Here is a 20755-nt window from a genome sequence, read left to right as displayed (position 1 = left end):
AATAATAATATATAATAGGCACCAACAGTTTATAAGAAGCACATTGTATTCTTAATACTCTAAGGTCTTTGCAAAGTTATTGTAATAGATTTTAATCTATTCATGCATCTGCAGAAGGATAATTCTGTTGTTTATGTAATCAATGTCAATTCCTTGGTCTGTAACTCTGATATTACTTGGGGAGAAATGTGCTTTTACATTTTGATTGGGAATGTTTAATATAGTTTTATATTTAAATTTTCTACTGGAATTAATGGAGAAGATATCGTGAAAATGATGGAAGAGGCATTTCAAAATGTACTGTTGGACAACTGTAAGTTTCTATTATATTTACCTTTCTTTAGACACAATCTATGTTATTACTAGTATGAAAATATGCAGTCGTATCTGTATTTCCTCTATTATTTACAATATTTTTCCATATCATTTTGTATGCTCTTTTTCCTAATGCATGGATTTGATCTGCAGTTTTCTCTCATGCAAAACTTTAGCAAGATTTTTATATTTCAAGATAAATTACACTTTGATAAGTGCATTGCAAAACTCTGAGAAAGATGTTAATGAAAGAATTATTGAGATACAGTTCATGCATTAGATTGCAAAGCACAAATTAGGTCTGTTCATTTTGATATTTCAATTAAGCAAAGCTCTCCTTATTCTCAATAAAAATGATAAAGAATATTAAATGCTGATGAAGAAAAGATTAAGATGGCACAAGATGTAGATTTCTAGGGAAATCAAAATTGGTCATCCTAAACTATACAATGAGAGCCAATTTGATGTAATAATGGTGAAGACAACAGTTTAAAAATAGGGAGACTATAAGTTGTAGCTTCATTTTAGGCATAAACCTAAGTCACTGACTTTCACTCTAGAAAGAAAGTAATGGCAAACCACTTCTGAATATTTTGCTGTTGTCAGGAATCAACACTTACTCAAAGGCATATAAAAACATGCAAATACTCAAAATACAATAGCAAAAATAAACCCTGAAAAAATACCTCATAACCCGTGGAGCTATTCTGGATTCCATAATGTGGTGTTCCAGGGTCTGGGCAGCTGTTATGAGCAGGATCTGTAGTTGAAAACATATGAGGTATGACATGGATTAGTTTTAGTAGATTCTAATGAATAAGGTCATTTTAAAAATTATTTCCAAATTTTGAAAGAATTTGTGTACTTTCAAGCCATGACTGTAATAAAAATTGTATTTAATAAAGTGATAACAGAGAGTGGGTTGAATGGAAAATTAAAGTTATGTCTCTTAATTAATTCTAGACACACTTGTCATTGAATCAAGGACATCAGTGATTATGTAAGCATATAATGTAGAAGGAAAGTATTGGGATCAGATCACAGAAATTAATTGCTTTCTTTGTAGATCTCTAAACCCTACCAAATTATTTTGAAACAATCTCAAATCCTCCTGCACAATCTCTAGGTCGGGTCCAGCATGGACAAAGGAACAGGCACAGTTATAAAATCACTTACGTTAGCCTGATCAACACTTAGGGAATACAGGGAAGACTGTACAAGATATGGAAATAGCAGAGGTAGTATTCAACAGGTTCTGAACAGTTCTGGAGAACCGGTAGCAGAAATTTTGACTAGTTTGTAGAACTGGCAAATACCACCTCTCTGGAGATTTTACAGTATCCTTTGCTTGCTACGCCCACCAAGCCACGCCTATAGAACCAGTAGTAAAAAAATTTGAATCCCACCACTGGGAAATAGGCTTCCCTCAATGGTACAATGTATTGATCCCTTTGAACATTTGACCACTTGTTTAATCCTAGTGGCACAGAATCTGTACATATGTTTATATGTGTCTTTAAACAAAACTTCTGCATGTGTCAGCATAGGATATTGTTATCAGCTGATCAAGTTCTGGTTCTGTTATCCTCAGAAGGGCACCTTGAGATTTTATTTATTTTTATTTTATGTATTAAACTTATGTGCTGTCCATCTCGCCTAGAGGATGACAGAGGAAACTTAGGAATCCAACAGTGAGTTCCCACTGAAGGAAAGAGTGGCAGTGACTGCTGGTTTCCCCTGTGATGCTCTGCTCCACTTCATGAGGGCATGCAGGTTTACAGAAGGAAGAATTAGGAAAGAATCACTGTCAGTCTCACATTGTGAGTAGAACTTTATTGAGGTCAAATTTCTGATCAACTTCAACAATAATATTAATGATGCTAATATTAACAAAAATAAAGGCAAAAGTAACAAAATGCTAGCGCCTTTCAGCTGTAACAAAATGTACATGTATTTAATAAAAGTAGTACTTTGTTAAAAAGAAAAAAATGTTCTGAAGCTGTGTTGATTTAATCAGGATATATTCTAGTCCAGGGGGTGCGTCACACACAGGCCACCCCCGTTCCACAAATGGGAAAAATGTCACAAAGCATCATATGACGCCACGAGCTTGACACCCATGTTCTAGTCAATGTTAAGGAAGAATTTTGTAATATGATTACTCCAATAAAAGAGAGTATTTGTAGCTAAGGGTTGAACTGTGGGGTCTTTGGAGCTCTCTGAGCTTGGCTGTTTTCTTGCAGACGTTTCATTAGCCACCTAGGTAACAAAATCAAAACTGATTTTGCTCTCTATTTATACACAAGTGGCTTGCCCTGTCAGTGTTGATGGGAATATTTTTGGTGATTCCTTAATTTGGCTGTTGTTGACTGAGTTGGTAATTGGTATAAAATTATTATTATTATGGGATCTAGCAACAGGAATGCCAATCATTATTATAAACAATTATAAAGGACTGCCTGGGGACAAAGTGCTCTGAATCCTATAAGAGAAAGAAGGAAATAAATTTTGGGGTACAAAGGAACACTAAATATTCTTATGTACAAAAATTCTTTATACACTTATTTATAGTAATGGTGATATTTTACTAGGTCCTGGTAATTTCCAGGGCATGGTATTTGCAATTTTATAAAATAGAATTAGGATACACAACTGCATATTTATTTGATCTTCACTGGGATATACAGTATAATGGACTTATTTACAAAGCAAATCTTAAAGGTTTCAGCAATCAGGAGGCTGTGAGTCTAACACAAGGCTTTTTTTAAAAAGTACTTGAACAATCAAGGGACTTTTAGCTTCATCAGCAGTTTGACTAGGCATCTGCTAATGGGAAAATAAAACAATATTCCTCCAGAAGAAATAATGATATAATTTTTAAAGTACCTGTAGGACTACCTTGAAGCTATAGCAGTTTAAAATAAGACAGGGTCATTTTTGAGGAAGTGCTGTTTACAAAGGATTATTATTATTATAAAACAGTTTGTCTTAGAATATTTAATTAAAGTTTGGATTTACTTCAACATCACCTCCCTGTGAGAATGAATGTCCAAATATTTGTGTGCTTTGGTATTACCCTTAAACAGCATGTCTATAAATCAAGAAAGAAATGCTATAGCAGGGTTACAACCCTTTTGTTGTGAGTCCAATCAACCACAACCAGTTTATTATTATGGTAAAGAGAAATGTGTCATACAACCCTCCTGAGACTATAACATCTCATATTGCAGGTGGAAATTTTAATGTTTGAATCTGTCCTGTGAGAGAACATACAAAATCTTCCTCTCGTGACACCATAAGATTTTAAAACATACTGAATTTCTTCAATGTCTTCATGACATTTTGAAACAGAATTATATCTTTTTTGTTGAATGAGTAGATTGGTTTTATGCTGAAAATAAGAGGGAGCATCTGGTAACTTTGATTTGTACCCTTTAATTTATGTGTTGATCTTAAGAATATTTTTCTAGCAGTATAGGCTTGGTACTCTCTCCGCTCCTGTTCAACATTTAAATGAAGCTGCTGGGTGAGATCATCTGTCACCATACACTGAGGTATCACCAATATGCTGATGATACTCAGCTGTATGTCTCAACCCATGGTGAGTTAAGTGTTGCTGTGTCCTCCCTCTCACAGTGCCTGGAGGCTGTTAGGGGCTGGATGGAAAGCAATGGGTTGAAACTAAACTCTTGCAAGACCGAGGAGCTCTGGGCTTGGGGTTCGTTGGCTCAGGGAGAATTGCCACCTTTGATCTTGGATGGGATGGCACTACCCCAAACAGACCCTGTGTGTAATCTATGGGTTTTCCTGGACTCATGCCTCCTGCTCAAAGAGCAGGTGGCAGTCATGGCCAGGAGGGCTTTTGCACAACTGTGGGTTGTGCACTAGTTTCTCCCTTCCTGGACCAACAGTCTCTACTCACAGTCACTCATGCCCTAGTCATTTCCTGTCTTGATTATTGTAATGTGCTCTACATGGGGCTGCCCTAGAAAAATATCTGGAAACTCCAGTTGGTGCAAAATATAGCAGCCTGCATGGTTTTGTGCAGACCCCAGTGTGCACATATTTCACCTCTCCTGTGGGCATTGATTGCCGATTTGCTTCCAGGTGCAATTCAAGGTGCTGGTTGTCACCTTTAAAGCCCTTCATGGCTTGGGACCAGGTTATCTGAGGGACCGTCTCTTGCAGTCACATCTATATGACCCATCAGAGCAGGAAAGGCAGGGAATGCTGTGGGTTCCATCCCTGAGGGAGATATACCTGGTGGGACCCAGAAGAAGGGCCTTAGCCATGGTGGCTCCTTCTCTCTGGAACCTCATTCCCCCAGAGATTAGAATGGCTCCCACTCTAATACTCTTCTGGAAGGCACTGAAGACCTGGTTCTGCCAGTAGGCTTGGGAAACCCAGAGTGGGATGGAGCCCATCAAATGGCTTGTGTTATCTGTTGTCATCGGAGCAGGGGTTGGGAGTTGGGGATGATTTTTCCTCCCAGATTTTGTTCTATTATATTTTTAAATTTATTTGATTCTTTTTGTTAGTTTTTTATTATTATTATTTTGTTTTAAATATAGTTTTACATTCTGTAAACCACCTCAAGTCGCCATGGGCAAATAGGCAGCAATATTAAATAAAAAATTAAATAGATAGATAGATAGATAGATAGATAGATAGATAGATAGATAGATAATAGATAGATAGATGATAGTAATTTAACTAAATACCATGGACTAAATACCATGGAATTTTCCCTCAGAAAACCAAGATAGTTTGAAGCAATTTGATAAATCCGAACAAGGCTAGTTAGTCTTGGACATTTTTTGACCTCAGACAAAAGGTTACATACACTGTTTTCTTATGTTTCTAGGCCACTCATTGACTATGGAGGTCCAAAAATTCTCTACTCAGTTTGTCTCCCCCTTTATAAGCATTTATTTTAGTCTTCTTTGCCTTGCCCAAGAATAAGGGGAAGTCTACTCCTTCTAGAAAGCTTTGCTCCCCAACAATCTAGATACTTTCTTCCACAAGGGACTGTTTCTATAATTAGACCTTTTTTTTAAAAAAAAAGTGGGACTCCATAATTCCTATATGCACAGAGATTGCTGAAAAAATTAATTAAGTAAATTTGATAAACATCTCTAAACAACAATCACCAGAAATAGAAAGACTGAGATTGGGGACATTTTGATCAGCTATCTGCAACATTTCTTTATTCCTTGCCATATAAATACCATATAGTAATTCTTGGCCAGTTTCAACAACTAAAACCACCTTACTGGATATCACTATGTGTTTTAATACTTAATACATAAATACTTTGAACAATTACTAAAACTACACAGCAATCATACTTCGTTTTTGTCTTCCTTTTTTAAGCATTTCACTGCTGCATTAGTGAAGTGAGCTACTCTTGAATAGATTAACATGGTTGCTAAATACTGCTGCTTTACAGAGATAAACGTGAGAAGCAAAAATCAGATTCTTTTCAACTTAATGAAGCTATTTCAGAGGGAGAAGAATATGACTTCAAAAGAATTGTGCTCTTTTGATTCCTTTAAGCTGAGAATTAATTCAACAGTGCCAAAATACAAATCAACACATAGCTATCGAGATGAGGTCATTTAAATACTATATACAGGACTGAGCAATTGCTGTATTATCTGTGATATGGAGGAGACAGTCACACTGCTTTGTCTTGTACTGATAGCTGGCTGAATTTTGTCATTATTAGTCAGGCATGCAAGAGGGGACATAGCATGGTTAAGAAAAATAATTTGGGGAAATTATTAAGTTGAAGCAAAAGGAGGTAAGGTGGGGGGAGGAGTCTGATGTTCTGGGAAGAGAACTTGAACAAGGCTAAAAAGGAAAAAAGGAAATGGGAACAGTACAACTCTGAATGCTATGGAATTATAATCTTCTAAAATAAGCGATGAATAATAAATATAGAATAGTGCATGGGTTCCATTCTGGGTCTTAATGCACTACTGTAATGTGTACATAACCCCCTGTTCAGATATTCATTTGATTCTATAATTGCTGAAAATATCTGAAGAAATGGAAATGACCTAGATCCAAAAAGATCCTCTATTCATTTAGCTCATTTTCCTTCTTTCTCAAACTTGTACTTTTGAGTAGTGCATTCTTAAAGGTGATCAGATAAAAAATATATTTTTGAACAAACAAATGTGAACAGAATTCCTGTTCACATATTGTTTGTCAATAGGGAAATTTGAAAAATGAGTGACCAGGACAAAAGTAGCACAGGGCATCAAAGTCATTTCCAGGATGTGTTGCCCCAACCTGTAAAACACTTTCAGTTGCCATTCATTTGGTGGAGGTGTGGGGGACACCTGAAGAGAGACTGAGGTGAAAACCCCTCTCAAGTCAGATTTGAGCACTACCACAGCCTTCCAGTGATTCTGTGTCTGGTACTATACTGGCTGGAGCAATTTCTTAAGTTTTTTTTAGAGAAACTCCGACTGTTTGTCTCCTATGTAACTGATGTATTTACATTTAACAGTGTTTCATCATTTAGTGAAAATGAATACCTCATAAAGGTAACATTCTCTGAAGCAAATCTTGACATTTTAGTTATACCTGCTTAGCAACAGAGTTTTAACAACGAATGTTGTTAAAGGGAAGTGCAGGAAAACCTCTGAAACTTGGGTTTTTAATATTAATAGAGAATACAAGGGACATATTTTTTATGCCCCCTTAATGGGGTGAAAGTTACATCTGATCTAGATTAGTTTACATTTATTAGATTTTTCATATTCATATTAGAAAGGGGATACTAGTAGAGTAGCAGTACATTTTGTTCCTTTAGCAGCAGGCAAAGATGCATTGACTAAGCACAAAAAAGAACTATTACTAAAACTGGGCTTTGTGAAAATATTGTCGACATAGACGATCACCATGCAAATACAATCAACTGTTGTTCCATATTTGTTGCCTTTTTAAAGCATTTCTTCAAATTCCTTCCAAATAACTTAACCAATTTGTTTCTTTTTTGGTAAACAAATATATACATATATATTACCAATGCATGTGGGCTGAATTCCACTCCATGTACCATCAGCTTGGCAAACTCGCCTTGAAGATCCTATCAATAACAATGATGGCCTGCACTGGAAAGTGATTTCAGATCTGTACGTGAAACTTTTACCATTGAGTCTCCCATTAGCTGGAACACCAGGCTCTCCACAAAAGACAGCTGTTACACAGAAGGAATATTAATACTTTAAAGAAGAAGAAATAGACAATAAAATAATTTCTTGATTCATGATCAAAGGAACTATACTATTTAACTTGTATCAAACAGGTCATACTTGAATTAGGTGGATGCTAAATTGTTTCTAAAAAAATGAAAAGAGAATCCATGAGAAATGGGAATCACAAGGTTTAATGTAGCTATATCTGTGGAAGAAGTGGACTTGTGGTGAGTACATTATGGACAGCATGGGGGTTGGAACACGAAAAACTATAAAAATCAATCAATCAAAGGAAGTTTTCCATTGAGATTTTTCCACAACGGATTTAGATGGCTAAATAACTTCCTGATAAGCTCAAAAAAGTTATGTTGCCCAGATCATCAGAAAGATCTGATTTTTTTATTTCCCCCCAGAACATCCTAGACCTAGATAGTCAAATAATGAACTTTGGTGATTTCATAAGAAATTATAAGTTACCTTTAAAAATGTTTTCAATCAATGTACTTTGGTAACAGAAAGCAGTCTTGTTTTCATAAATGTTTGCAGAAATTTTGCAGAAATAGATCAATATATATTCAGAAGGCTTTTGTACGTGTGTATGAATAATTCAATACAGATAATGTATATCTATATGCATTATTTCACAAAGATCTCTTGTATATATTTCAATTAAAAATAAATAATGATTTTGATATATAAGGGGATGATTTGAGCCCTGTTTCATTAAAATGAATTACTTTGGACAATTTAAGGATTTTCCACCTATAAACATCAATCCATCTCTTAATTAAGTGTTTATTGTGTCTCCTTAACATTGTGAGGATTCTGTACAGTTTGCAAAGATTAGCCATCTAATTATTGATTTAGCTAAAAATCCAGACCTGTAGCAATAGAGGCAGTTTCTCTCCCACAGTCAAAGGTCTGTGATACTTCTATTCATTCCCCCTGCCCAATTGCTAGTATGTTAGTTATAACCTCTCTCCCAGTGGAAAAACAAATATAGCGAGGAAAGAATGGCGCATACAGGCAGTTGCTAGTTGCTGGCTGTGTACCATCTCCCTAGCCAGAAGAGTGGTGGGCTGATATCATGTAAGCAAGCAGTATTAGGACAAAAGCAGAATCTATACAAAAAGATAAAAGGGGTAGGGCCAATGGCTGTGTAGAAAGAGCCAGAGATAATACACAGGAAAATATAATTGTATCCAGGAATGTGCTTTGATTGCAACTAAAATTTTGATCCAAATTCAAAAACACACCTGAGTTTGTAACATAGGCAGAAGTGAACTCCACATTCAGTATTTTGAATATTGCAGGGAATTTCAAAGTGAAAGTGTTACTTATGCTTTCAGTTCCCAACTGTATTTCATTTGCATTAATGAAAAATTGCTATCCTGTCTGCTTCAACCTTGTACACAAGGTTGACTGTTGACTTCCACTAATTTCTGCTATCTTTTCAGTCATAAGTGTGCACCATTACAATATGAAATAGTAAGTATGTTTTTTTTTAAAGTTTAATCTTAATGAACTTACGTAGGCACTGTGGAATTTCTCCTCTCCATACTCCTCTACCTTCACATGAAAGGATAGCAGAATTGGAAAGGTGATACCCATCAGCACAGCTGTAACTTATACTCGATGCCCAGTGGAAATCAGATCCTTCCACCTTTCCATACAGGACCTGGGGAGGTGGCCCACAGGTAATAACTATCAGATTTAAAAGAGAGAACATAGTCAAGTATTTAGAGATGATTCAGAATGGGAATACAAATGCATCTGATAATCTGTTATAGTTGTACGCTTTCTGTTCTGGGCTTCTGTACATTTCATTAAAAGGATTGCTCCTTATTTGCATCATACATGACAGCAACTCTATCCTTGTTATGGAACATATAATGGAAGAAGTAGAGCAGGGAGATACTCTATTTCTTAAATTGGTATCCAGTCTTTCTATTCATATGACACATTGTATTGAAAAAAAAATTACATGTTATAAAAGATAAAAAATAAAAATAAAGAATGTTACAAAATTGGGGGTGGAATATAATTTTTTTGGAGGCATTTTCTCCAAAGGAAGAGTGTAGAATTTGTATTCCTCTTCCCCGATTCCTATATCATATTGGCTCAAAGATCTCTACATGTATTTTTTTTTAATCAAATATATATACTGTACATTGTTGGCATGCCCAGGAGTTAAATGGTGAAGCATGATCAAATGGACCTTTGGTATCTCCTTGTTATCTACTGAAATAGTAAAAGTATAAAGAAATGTGAATTTGGGGAATGGGGAAGGAATAATACAAAGTATCATAAGATTATTATTCTCAGAAAACTTTAAGAGTTGTTTTGTATTTGGAATAAACAGTGAAGGAGAGCTAAAATAAAGAGTTATTTTGGAAGTAACTTAACATAAAAAATAAGAAAAAACTTACTATAAGAAATATTAGATATCACATAGACATTTTTGCATTACAAACTAGTTAATAATATAAAGAGATATAAATCTTCCATCTATGCTTAGGCAGTGAGAAATTATGTTAAATCTTCTAAGCAATTATCATTCTTTGTTCTTAGTAAAAATTTGCAGTTTGGGTATTTCTGTCTCTTTTTCATTCTGTATTTTTATTCAATTTTGCTGCTTCAACCATTTCAAACATTATCAACTGAAACCTCGGTTCATGTCCTCAGTTCACTATAAAATTGAATAAGCCCAAACCCAATCTATGACCCAACTAGGCCCAAATATGATTAGTTGATCGTAATTCCCAAAAATAAACTACAATACCCTGTCTACTATATATCAACCTTAGCAATTACCAGAAACTTAATGGAAATACATCAAAACTTCTCAACAGAGCTTAGGTTGATGATTTACTCAGTACTCATTGCAGATAGTGGTAGCTGATAAAATACAAGACCATAATATTTTGAAAATATACCACTTGTATCATTCCTTTCCCATTCCCAAAATTTGCACTTGAATAATCTCAATTTAGCTAATGAAATCATAGATGGCTTTTTTTCTCATATATATTTCCTCAGTATCTTACTTATATAAATAATATATTAACTTGTGATTAACTTGGAACACTTCTTAATACATAGATTAATCTTGTAATTATATTCATTTTTAATGACATTAATTTTAACCCATAAATGTCATGGAATTTTGTTCCATCTACTAATATCTAAGCAATATTCTATAAAATTTAACATTTAATTTCAGATCAAAATAATTTATTTTGAGTTTACTAGACAAAGAAAGTGTTTGAAAAGGTGGACATCAGATTTTCTCTACTGATCAAGCACAAAATTTGAGGTACTGCAAACATATGCTTTGGTCCTATGAAACATTGACATCCTTTTGGAATAATATTTTGATATAAATAAATATATTTATGGGGAAGTTTGGTAATGTTACTGATGCAGATATTCTGTTCAATTATATTTCCAAAGTTGGAATTTGATAATTTGTGAAAAATTATGGCTTTATTGAGTCTGTACTGAAGTGTTGCTAAATGTTTTTGAGAAACTGAAAAAGTACTAATATTCCTGTTATTAAATATTAGCTTTAAAAGATGTGTGACTTTATCTACTAGTTAAAAATAAGCCAATATGTTTTTGTGGTATAGATTTTGTGGTAATTCATAATTATAGATAATCATTAATTATTTTTCCCTTAAAGTAGATTTAGACAGTTTGACATTTTATTAATATGTGACATATTGACATGTTTCTCCTTTTTCTGGTTTTTTTTTTGGTAGTTTTTCTGGAATCTATTTCTGGATTTTTGTATTTTGTAATTTTTCTATTTCTTTCTATAAAACATTAAGAAATACAAAGCAATATATATATATATATATATATATATATATATATATATATATATATATATACACACACACACATACATACATACATACATACATACATAGGAGGAATTGATAACTGGGAAGTTTAGGATAGTATTAAACGGGTAAGACATGTGTGATGCAATAATCTTCAGTCTTTTCTCCAATGTCAGGGCTTTAGGGTTGGGTAACCTATGCCTCGTCTGCTTTCTATACCTTGGGGACAGTGGACAATTGTCCACAATAGGCCTTTCACTCAGGCATTCTGGATTAAGAAAGAAGATAATTGTAGGTGGGAATTTACAAATGTAGAATTATCATTTATGGAATGAGACCTGCATACCTGAAGACTCAAGGTAGTTTATACTTTCTCTAACTTCCCTCATTGAAAACCAATATTAAGAACAAAGACTGATGATTCAAAAGACATTTTCTTTAGCTTTGCAAATAAAATGTGAAGTGTCTGCCAAAGCACTAGAAGAGAATATAAACTGAAAGATGAAACTAACTCATGTCTATCTAAGTAATGGCCCCCACACTAGAAGATTCTGATTATAGATTAGTGAGTATCTCACTTATTCTGAGAAAGTTGATCAATCATCATATAATAATATAATTTTATTAATAAGAAAAGGATATGTTGTGTAGAGCACATTGAAGTATTATAAAATATTACATTCTTTAGACCTACATTTCACTGAATAAAGAGAATGCCTTCTTGGCATAATAAGTTGGCTAATTCTATTTATTTATTTATTTGGTTTGTCAATTGCTTACAAGATAATAGGTATAAGTAAAAACATAGTTATGAATACATGGATACATATCAGAAACATAAAAAAAATAAAAGAAACAATAGGACAGGGACAGTAGGTACATTGGTGCGCTTATGCACGCCACCCTACACACCTCTTAGAAAAGGGGTGAGATCAATAGTAGACAGTCTAAGGTTAAAGTTTTTGGGGTTTGGGGAAGAAACCACAGAGTCGGGTAGAGTTTTCCAGACATTGATCACTCTGTTGCTGAAGTCGTATTTCCTGCAATCAAGTTTGGTGCGATTAACCTTGAGTTTGTATCTATTGTTTGCTCTTGTGTTGTTATGGTTGAAGCTGAAGTATTCATTGACAGGTAGGACATTACAATGTATGATTTTATATATTGTACTTAGACCGGACTGAAGACGGTGTAGTTCTAGGTTTTCTAGGTCTAGAATTTCAAGTCTGGTGGCATAAGGTATTCTGCAATGAGTAGAGGAGTAGATAACTTGGACCTGAGATCCAAGATAGACAGACGTCTGAAAATAAACTGCTAGAGAGACGTCTGAAAATAAAGTCCTAGTGTCATTCCTAGGACATAAACCTTAATTTAATACTTTTAGTTCCTTAAGTCTTAATGTTGGAGAGTTAATTTTATTCTGGCTGTTCTGAATTTAGCTGCTTTTTCAGTTTTAACTTAAAACTATATACCACTTCTCATCTGTTATTGGCTGTGATATTATAAATACTAAAAACATCTGTTTCACTTGCTTCTAAAATCAACTCAAATTTTGTTTCACAGGAACTTGGAGGAATGAGTTGACTCCTCATGATGTAATGGCAAGATAGTTATATTTCCTTTTCTAAATTCATCTGCCCTTTAAATGCTTTGTTAACTGCATCATACTCTTTCCCAATGTAGGGATAGTAAATGATATGCTTTTTCTTCAATAACGAAGAAGACAAGTAGGCAAATTATTTCTTTATTAACAAACTATTACAACCATTTCATAACTCTTTCCATTTCCTTAAGTCAATAAAAACTCATAGCAATATATTAAAGGCTTTCCACTTAAATTTACTTTAAAATTAGTAAAGGTAATACTTCTTACAAACATGACACTTTAATTCTATTCAGGCAATGGTAGAATAATATTTACATGCCAATTAAAGCCCAAACCTTTACAGATGGGTTTACTGTGGTTCCAAGTTCCATCTTTGGTACAGCGGATGATGGATGCTCCAACAGTTTCCATCAGGTAGCCTGGATTGCACTGATAGGTTATTGTCTTATTAAATGAGAAATCATTTCCAAATTGAATGCCATTTGCCAATTCACCTGGATCTCCACAGCTGATCACTGGTTAGGAAACAACAGGAAAGTTTTCTTTTTGAAAAAACAGGATCCTACAGAAAAATATGCTTACATACATAATAGATATAGTCAGAAATCTACTAGTACAACTGTGTAATTTACATTCATATTCAAGTAGCCCCATGCTGAAACACAACCTTTAAACCAAGGTAATTTTAAAACAGCCTCTGTGTGAATATGTCTACATAGGAGAGATGAATCCTGATGGAATGTAAATATAATCAAGGACCCCTGTCATGAAAATGGAACTTCTAACTTGCGTTACAGCAATCTCACTGATTTAGGAGCATAGATGGACTGCAAAATGGAAACTTGGATTGAAAGATGAAATTATACTATTGAAAAGGATGTAAGGATCTAAATAAAACATAATGTGGATTATATTTAGTAAAAAAATATACTTGTATACTAGACTAAAATCTATGTGTGCCATACTTACAGGTAAGACCAACATGATTTAACAGATTAATTTACATAATAATATAGATCTCCTTCTGGTGAAATGAATCTGATAGCACAGTTTAATTTCTGGAAGTACAGGTAGTCCTCGACTTATGGCTACAATTGAGCCCAACATTTTTGTTGCCAAGTGAAACATTTGTTTAGTGAATTTTGCCCCATTTTATGACTTTTCTTTCCACAGTTGTTAAGTGAATCACTGCCATTGTTAAATTAGTAAATCTGTAGTGAATTAATAGTTAAATAAGTGAATCTGGCATCCCTATTGACTTGGCTCATCAGAAGGTTGCAAAAGGGGATCACATGACCCCATGACAGTGCAATTGTCATAAATATGAACCAGTTGCCAAGTGTCTGAACTTTGTTCACTCAAGCATGGGGAGGTCGCAGTGGTTGTATACGTGTGAAAAACAGTCATAAGTCACTTCTTTCAGTGCTGTTGTAGCTTTGAATGGTCACTAAATGAATTGTACATCGAGAACAACTTATAAATGCAATCTATGTTTATGTGGCTTAGATTAGAGAATATATTAAGCTAGAGCATTGGGTACCTAACATTGAGTACCTAAGCAAACTCACTAAATTTTATGTGATTTCCATCCAAGTGAACATGCCTAGGATCAAACTGAACACATGATAACAAACTTAATTTATCATGATTTTTCTTTCCATGCAAATGCTATTTTTAATATTGAAGTATATTGTAAACAGGGTATCAATATCCAACCTGTACAGTCTGGGGCATTGCCAGTCCATGTCCCATTGGCTGTACAATGGCGAGTTGTCAGGCCAGAAGTCTTGTAACCTTCCCAACAGGCATAGATAACTGAGCTGGAAAATGAAATCCCATCACTATAGATTATCTTGCCATTGGCTGGTGTTCCAGGATTTCCACAAGATACAGCTGTCAAAGGTGAAGATGGCAGGAGAAGCAAAAGAAAGTAAACTTATTTTCTATTAGAAGAGGATACATTTAAAAACATGAAAAAAACAATTATTTTCCATTGTTTGCAGTCATTAATGGGTGTACGGTATACATGAATAAAAATGTTTGGAATGGGCTAACAGAATCATAATAACTCATTAGTTACAGATGAAAGTGATCTTCTCTAAATGGATTTTGAAATATTTAAGCACAGAGCAGAAAAATAGCAGTGGGGTTTATTCAGAACACTAGAATATTTTCCATCTTTTAAAATTTATATACACACACACAAAGCCACACATCATGGTTTGTTTCCCAGGATATATCGTAGAAATGATTAGAGTAATTCTCCATTGTTCAATCAATACTTAGTGTTTAAGGTTGCAGGAACAATAGTTCTTATTAAAATAAACTCAGGTTCTTTGCAATGTTTTTTCACATGATTATTTTCAGACATACAGCAGCTTCCTTCTGATATTGCATAACTCCTAATCAAACAATTTCCAATTTAGGAAGAGTTACAACTCTAGTCTATTGTCTCAAGAGTATGCTTCATAGTTTCCCCATCAATATTTCTGCTGTGGTAAAACAAATGACAGGAGGGAAGATACATTTTTTTCCCAATTATATTTGCTCTAAGAAAAGCTAAAACAAAAAATCATTTAACAATAAAGCCGAGTCAAAAGAAAACATGCCAGTGTTAGAGAGAGGATTGGGTGAAGATTTGAGGAAACAAATTCACCTGAGAGAAATGGAAAATGGCTATCATGTGCATCCAAATATAATTCTGGAATTTTTGTTTAATTAATAATATCTAGGAATGATACATATTTTCACAAGAGACTTGGCAATGCACACTATTGTACCACATATGAAAATGTTCAGAGACATAGTATTTAACTACTACATATCAATTAAATAGATGAAGGAACTTTACATTTTACTGGTAGGAAAGAAGTTATAAGAAGATCGATTGCTGACAGGAAAGAAGAACAGGTGTTTGTAATAAATTAAAATAAGAGAGGGTCATAATCATTTCTATATGTGGGGTGAATGCATACTAAGATACTTTTGGGAAGGAGAAAGAAAAGTGAGTGAAGGACAAAATCTGAATCCAGAGCAAAAGCTCCCTTCAGCTCACATTTCTATTAATTGTCCTTAGCATTCTCTTATTCTGTTTCACTATCTTAAGGCAAATGCTTTCACATTGCCCATCAGCAATGTTAAACTAGATAAGATTTGTTATTCATTTATCTGTAAAGCACTTTGCAGCTACATTCAATTTTCAAAGCATTGTCAAAGCAGCCTTTCTTGGAATAGTGTGACTACTGTTGTCTTTTGTTTTCCTAGCTTAAAAGGTTGCAAATTTGATAATATAGTACACTGGTTCATTCAGAAACTTTCCATTAGATTAATAAACAACAAAGAAACATAGTACAGGTAGTCCTTGCTTAAGGGCCACAATTGGGTTCAGCAATTCTCTTATTAAGCGACATGGTTGTTCAGCAAGAAATCTATTGCCTGATTTTTCATTGCTTCTCTGAAGCTGGCTGTGAGGTGAACAAATGGTGATCACAACACCCCAGTGATCATAAGTGTCCACTGGCTGTGAATCAAGCCAACTCATTGCAGGACAACTCTCTATGGCTAACGTGTCACAGAACCATTCACCGTGGGACAATTAAATGCTGATTGGCTGGCAGGTTGCTGGGGCTCCACACTTTGGCTCACCCCAGCCTCAAGGACATCTAACTTGAAAAGGTTTAAACCTAAAGCAAGACAAGGCCTGCTGCAATTTACTTCTCCCTCTCTTGAATTATCCCATGTTGAATTGTCGCATGGCAAGTTGTCTCATGCTGAATTGTCCCATGGATTGGGGATTTTCCTCTGCCTTCCCTATCTGCTTCAGAGTCCTCTTCCCCAACTTTATAAACCAAAGTTTTGTTTGCTATGGAATAGGGGGCAGCAGGTAGATTGCATTAGATTTCAACATTTATCTCGATGTCCACATATCCTCCCCCCCACACACATAAAGAGAATAAACTATACATTGATTAATATGAGGTATAAAAATACTAAATTTAGAAAAATATTTAGGTAGCCTATATTATATTTAGGTTTCTTTCTTTCTTCTTGCAGAGATGCAAATGTATTTTGGGGAAAAAATTTTCTCACTATAATAGTAAACTCTGCTGTCCCTGACAGTCAAAAGAATGAAATTGGACCAGTATGTAAAACCTGGAGCAGAAGACAAATTCCTAATTACAATTAATGTGGAATTGGGTACATTTAGAACATAATAGATCAAGATTAAGAATCAGGTTATGAGACTAAGAGTATTTAATTATGAGATTAGGAATATTTAAATATATTTGAAACTCTATTTTTGAGTAAACAGAGAGTACAGTAGTTTAGTTCTCACTCCCCTCCCACTCCTCCCAAAGAGATTTAGTATATTTATACAATCACATGAGTTGCAACTTGCTATTGCTATTACAAACCTTCACAGACTGGCTGCAACCCAGACCAAGATCCATTAAGAAGACACGTTCTTTCTGGGGAACCTCTCAACTGATATCCCATTTCGCAAGAGAAACGTATTAGGCTTTTGATCTTGAACTCATCCCCGAGTCTAGACCCGTGAGAGGGCATTCCGGGATCATCACAATATCCTGGATTGTTTCCTAAAAATTATGAACAGAATTATATTCAAAATTGGGATGTCTACACTATTTTAGACTCATTTTGGACCTCTGTAGTAACAGAAGTTTTATGTTTTGATTCCAATATCAAGGCTCACTTTGAATTGCAATCACATTCAAAAATGTTGGAAACACTAGCTTTGTTTTCAACTTTTTTAAAACACACCAAATTAGTTGATTCCCTAACTACCTATTATGCCAATCATATAGCTCCTTTTGTATAAAATATAAATTTGTGGTGCCTGTCAGATTTTCTATTAGAAAGTATTATATCATTATTCCCATCTTACTCCAATGGGTGATCCTTGTCTTCCTCAATCATGAATTGTCTACCAGAAGCCTCAGAATTTAAGGTTCTGTACAATATCTTAGCTATTCCTAGCACCGCACTCTTCTGGACAGAGAGCTCTGATGTCAATCCTGTGATAGGTTGGATCCACTCACCCAGTTTAGGAGTAACAATCATGGAAGCAATTTTTGTTAATTAAAATAATGAAACTTCTTCTAATAGCAAATGAACATTAGAAATATGTTAGAAGCTCACAATTGATCCCTCCCAAAATTACCTGAACAATGAGGGAGTGTCCCACTCCAGCGGCTGTTTTCCTGGCACACTCTACTAGCGTTTCCCAAGAGAGTTTGCCTTTCTGTGCATGAATACTGAACAATAGATCCAAATGTAAATTTATCTCCTGATAGAATTGCATTTGTTGGGACTCCAGGATGTCCACAAGATATTGCTATGATAAACAAAAGAAAGTACTGTAAGTGTTCATTTGTCGAAGAATAGCAACACAGTTTTAAAACGTTTATAATTATTAAGTCAGTGCATAAAGCGAAAATGAACAGATGAGAGAACTTGAATCTACTAATTGAGTTACTAATTGAACTTGAGTCCACTAATTGATCTCCATTACTTGTATCATCATCATCATCATCATCATCATCATCATTATCACCACCTTTTAACTAACCCATAATCCTTTGTGCGGTGGTGTCTGGGCTACTGAATGGAGCTAGCAGAGTGTTTAATGGCTGAATGTCCTTCCTGTCACCAACGTGTAGTTTTGTTCAGCAGATATATTCTCATTGTGCCCAGAGAAAGAAATATATGGTTCTACCTAGGATCAAACTCACAGCCTCCTGATTGCGAGGTGAGAGCTCCACTTCTAGGCTACTGCTCCACTCCTATCCCCATTACTTGTTTGCAGTGAACAATTTCATATAATCAAACTGTTTACTCTCTATTACTTGAGTATTGTCTATGAATGTCCTTGCTAACTTACTGTTCTAAATAAAGTGAGTGGGAAAACATGTATGAAATGAAAATTAAAACAAAGAAAATTTGTCACACAATGAATTCACTGTAAGAATAGCTCACATGCATCCCTGTGATAAGTGAGATTTCTGGCCTTCTGATGAAAAAAATAGAAACAGTTGTTGGATACTTACGCAAACATTTGGGTAATGATCTGTCCCATAAACCATTGGCTTTACATGTTACAGTGGAAGATCCTAGAAGATAGAACCCCTTCTTACAGTGATATATCACACTGCTTCCATACTTGAAAGATTCAGGGAAATTCTGCTGTCCATGACGAATAGAATTTTCCACAAAGCCAGGATCTGAACAGTTCACCACTGTAAAATCAGAGATAAGTTTTCTTGTTATGTAATGAAGATAGAGAAAACCAGTACACTATGACCTTTGCTCCAATTTTTCACTTTAATGCAGCCTTTTCTCCCTCCCTCCCTCCCTCCCTCCCTCCCCATTGCAATCAAAATACTTTCTATGGTTTGCAATATAACAGCCCTTTTAGTTCTGTTTATAAGTGACAACAAGTAATATTGTTCCAGTACTATAATCTGTGTTTTAAGACGTTGGGAGCCAATCTTTGTATGGAAGAAGAATTACAGGTAGACAATTTGGGGCTTCCAAAATAATTTTTCAGAATATATTTTGAAACAAAAATTTGGTCCTTTTGGGGATTTTTTTTTTTTTGGGGGGGGGGGTGTTGTGTGTGTGTGTGGGTTAATAAAATGAGTTTGTTTCCAAGTGTTCTAAAGTTTAAAACTATAACTAAAATAAAACCTTTCCTTGTACAATATTAATATGAGAAAGATAAGCAATACAATGAATTTTTATTATATTTTGCAGATGACTGTGTACTTTGCATAATACATTATGAGTATCATTTAAGTTTGCAGTAGGCACTAGGTCTCATTGTGACAGAGTTGCCAATATATGCAAAATATGAGGGAAAAAAAATCAAAACCTTAATTTTTAGTGACATAAATAAGACTACACAAATCCAACTTCAGAAAATGTTTTCCTACCTGGAATCTGGGACTTGCAACTGCATGTCATAAAGCAATACACTAGAGTAATGTACTAATAGAGTAATGCACTGATCCTATTATAACTGACTTACCTTGGCAAGTAGGTAAAGAGCTGCTCCACTGTCCATTGCTTCTGCACTGTGCTCGGGAGGCGCCCTGAAGTAAATATCCCATATTGCAGGTGAAGTTGACAACATCGTTCAAGTTGAACTCACTGCCATTGGTCACACCATGCAAAGGGTTTCCTGGATGGCCACATGTGATTGCTGTTGAAAGTAATTTCAAGGTATGTAAGCAAACCTCAGACAGGAACTTGTTTTCAGGATAAATTCTATGCTGTCATGTTATTGTCCTTTTTATTTAATTTTTTTGGTGAGTAAAAGAGCTCATTTTGACACAAAGCACTGGGTTGCAGCAGCTGCATTTTTAAAAAAACTTTTGAAAAATGCTTCTAAATGATTAATAATTGTTGACTTCAACCAAAGTCATGCAAACTGACTTTTCTGATTGGGCAACAATTTTTCTCTTTCCACTGTACCCACTTCTTTTTCGTTCATAATTTTTTTATTAAAACTTTTATACAAGAAGATTAACAACTAGTACAAACTACTATAAAGTCAGAAGCAAAAATCAGAAGAAGAAAAATAGAAAAGAAAGAAGAAAAGATATAAAAAGGTGGTTCCGATATTCTTCACAGCAGTTTATAAGTGCTGGTACGTATATTTTAACCTCTTTCTCTAAAGTTACATTATAGTGCATCTTTCTGCAATCTATGCTTTTTAATCATAAAAACCATAAATCACAAGTTTTTTCATTTTTACACAAAAA

General features: G+C 34.6%; 1 protein-coding gene across 1 annotated transcript in view; it reads right to left on the bottom strand.

The window, feature by feature from the left end:
- CSMD1 (CUB and Sushi multiple domains 1) overlaps positions 1-20755 on the bottom strand; it is a 1143868-nt gene that overhangs the window by 23017 nt on the left and 1100096 nt on the right. The window contains exons 54-62 of the mRNA XM_087916392.1: positions 20020-20193; positions 19040-19228; positions 18154-18327; positions 17387-17569; positions 14688-14864; positions 13307-13486; positions 9054-9227; positions 7352-7525; positions 1002-1075 (exon numbers count right to left, since the gene is read on the bottom strand). Of these exons, the coding sequence (XP_087772518.1) occupies positions 1002-1075; positions 7352-7525; positions 9054-9227; positions 13307-13486; positions 14688-14864; positions 17387-17569; positions 18154-18327; positions 19040-19228; positions 20020-20193 (1499 nt within the window). The remainder of the gene's footprint in view (positions 1-1001; positions 1076-7351; positions 7526-9053; positions 9228-13306; positions 13487-14687; positions 14865-17386; positions 17570-18153; positions 18328-19039; positions 19229-20019; positions 20194-20755) is intronic.

The sequence above is a fragment of the Pseudonaja textilis genome, chromosome 1 (assembly GCF_049901715.1).
Source record: "Pseudonaja textilis isolate UNSWEBS1 chromosome 1, rPseTex1.2, whole genome shotgun sequence".
Lineage (NCBI taxonomy): Eukaryota > Metazoa > Chordata > Lepidosauria > Squamata > Elapidae > Pseudonaja > Pseudonaja textilis.
Note: the sequence above shows the minus strand (reverse complement) of the source record. Positions and strands in the feature narration are given on the sequence as shown.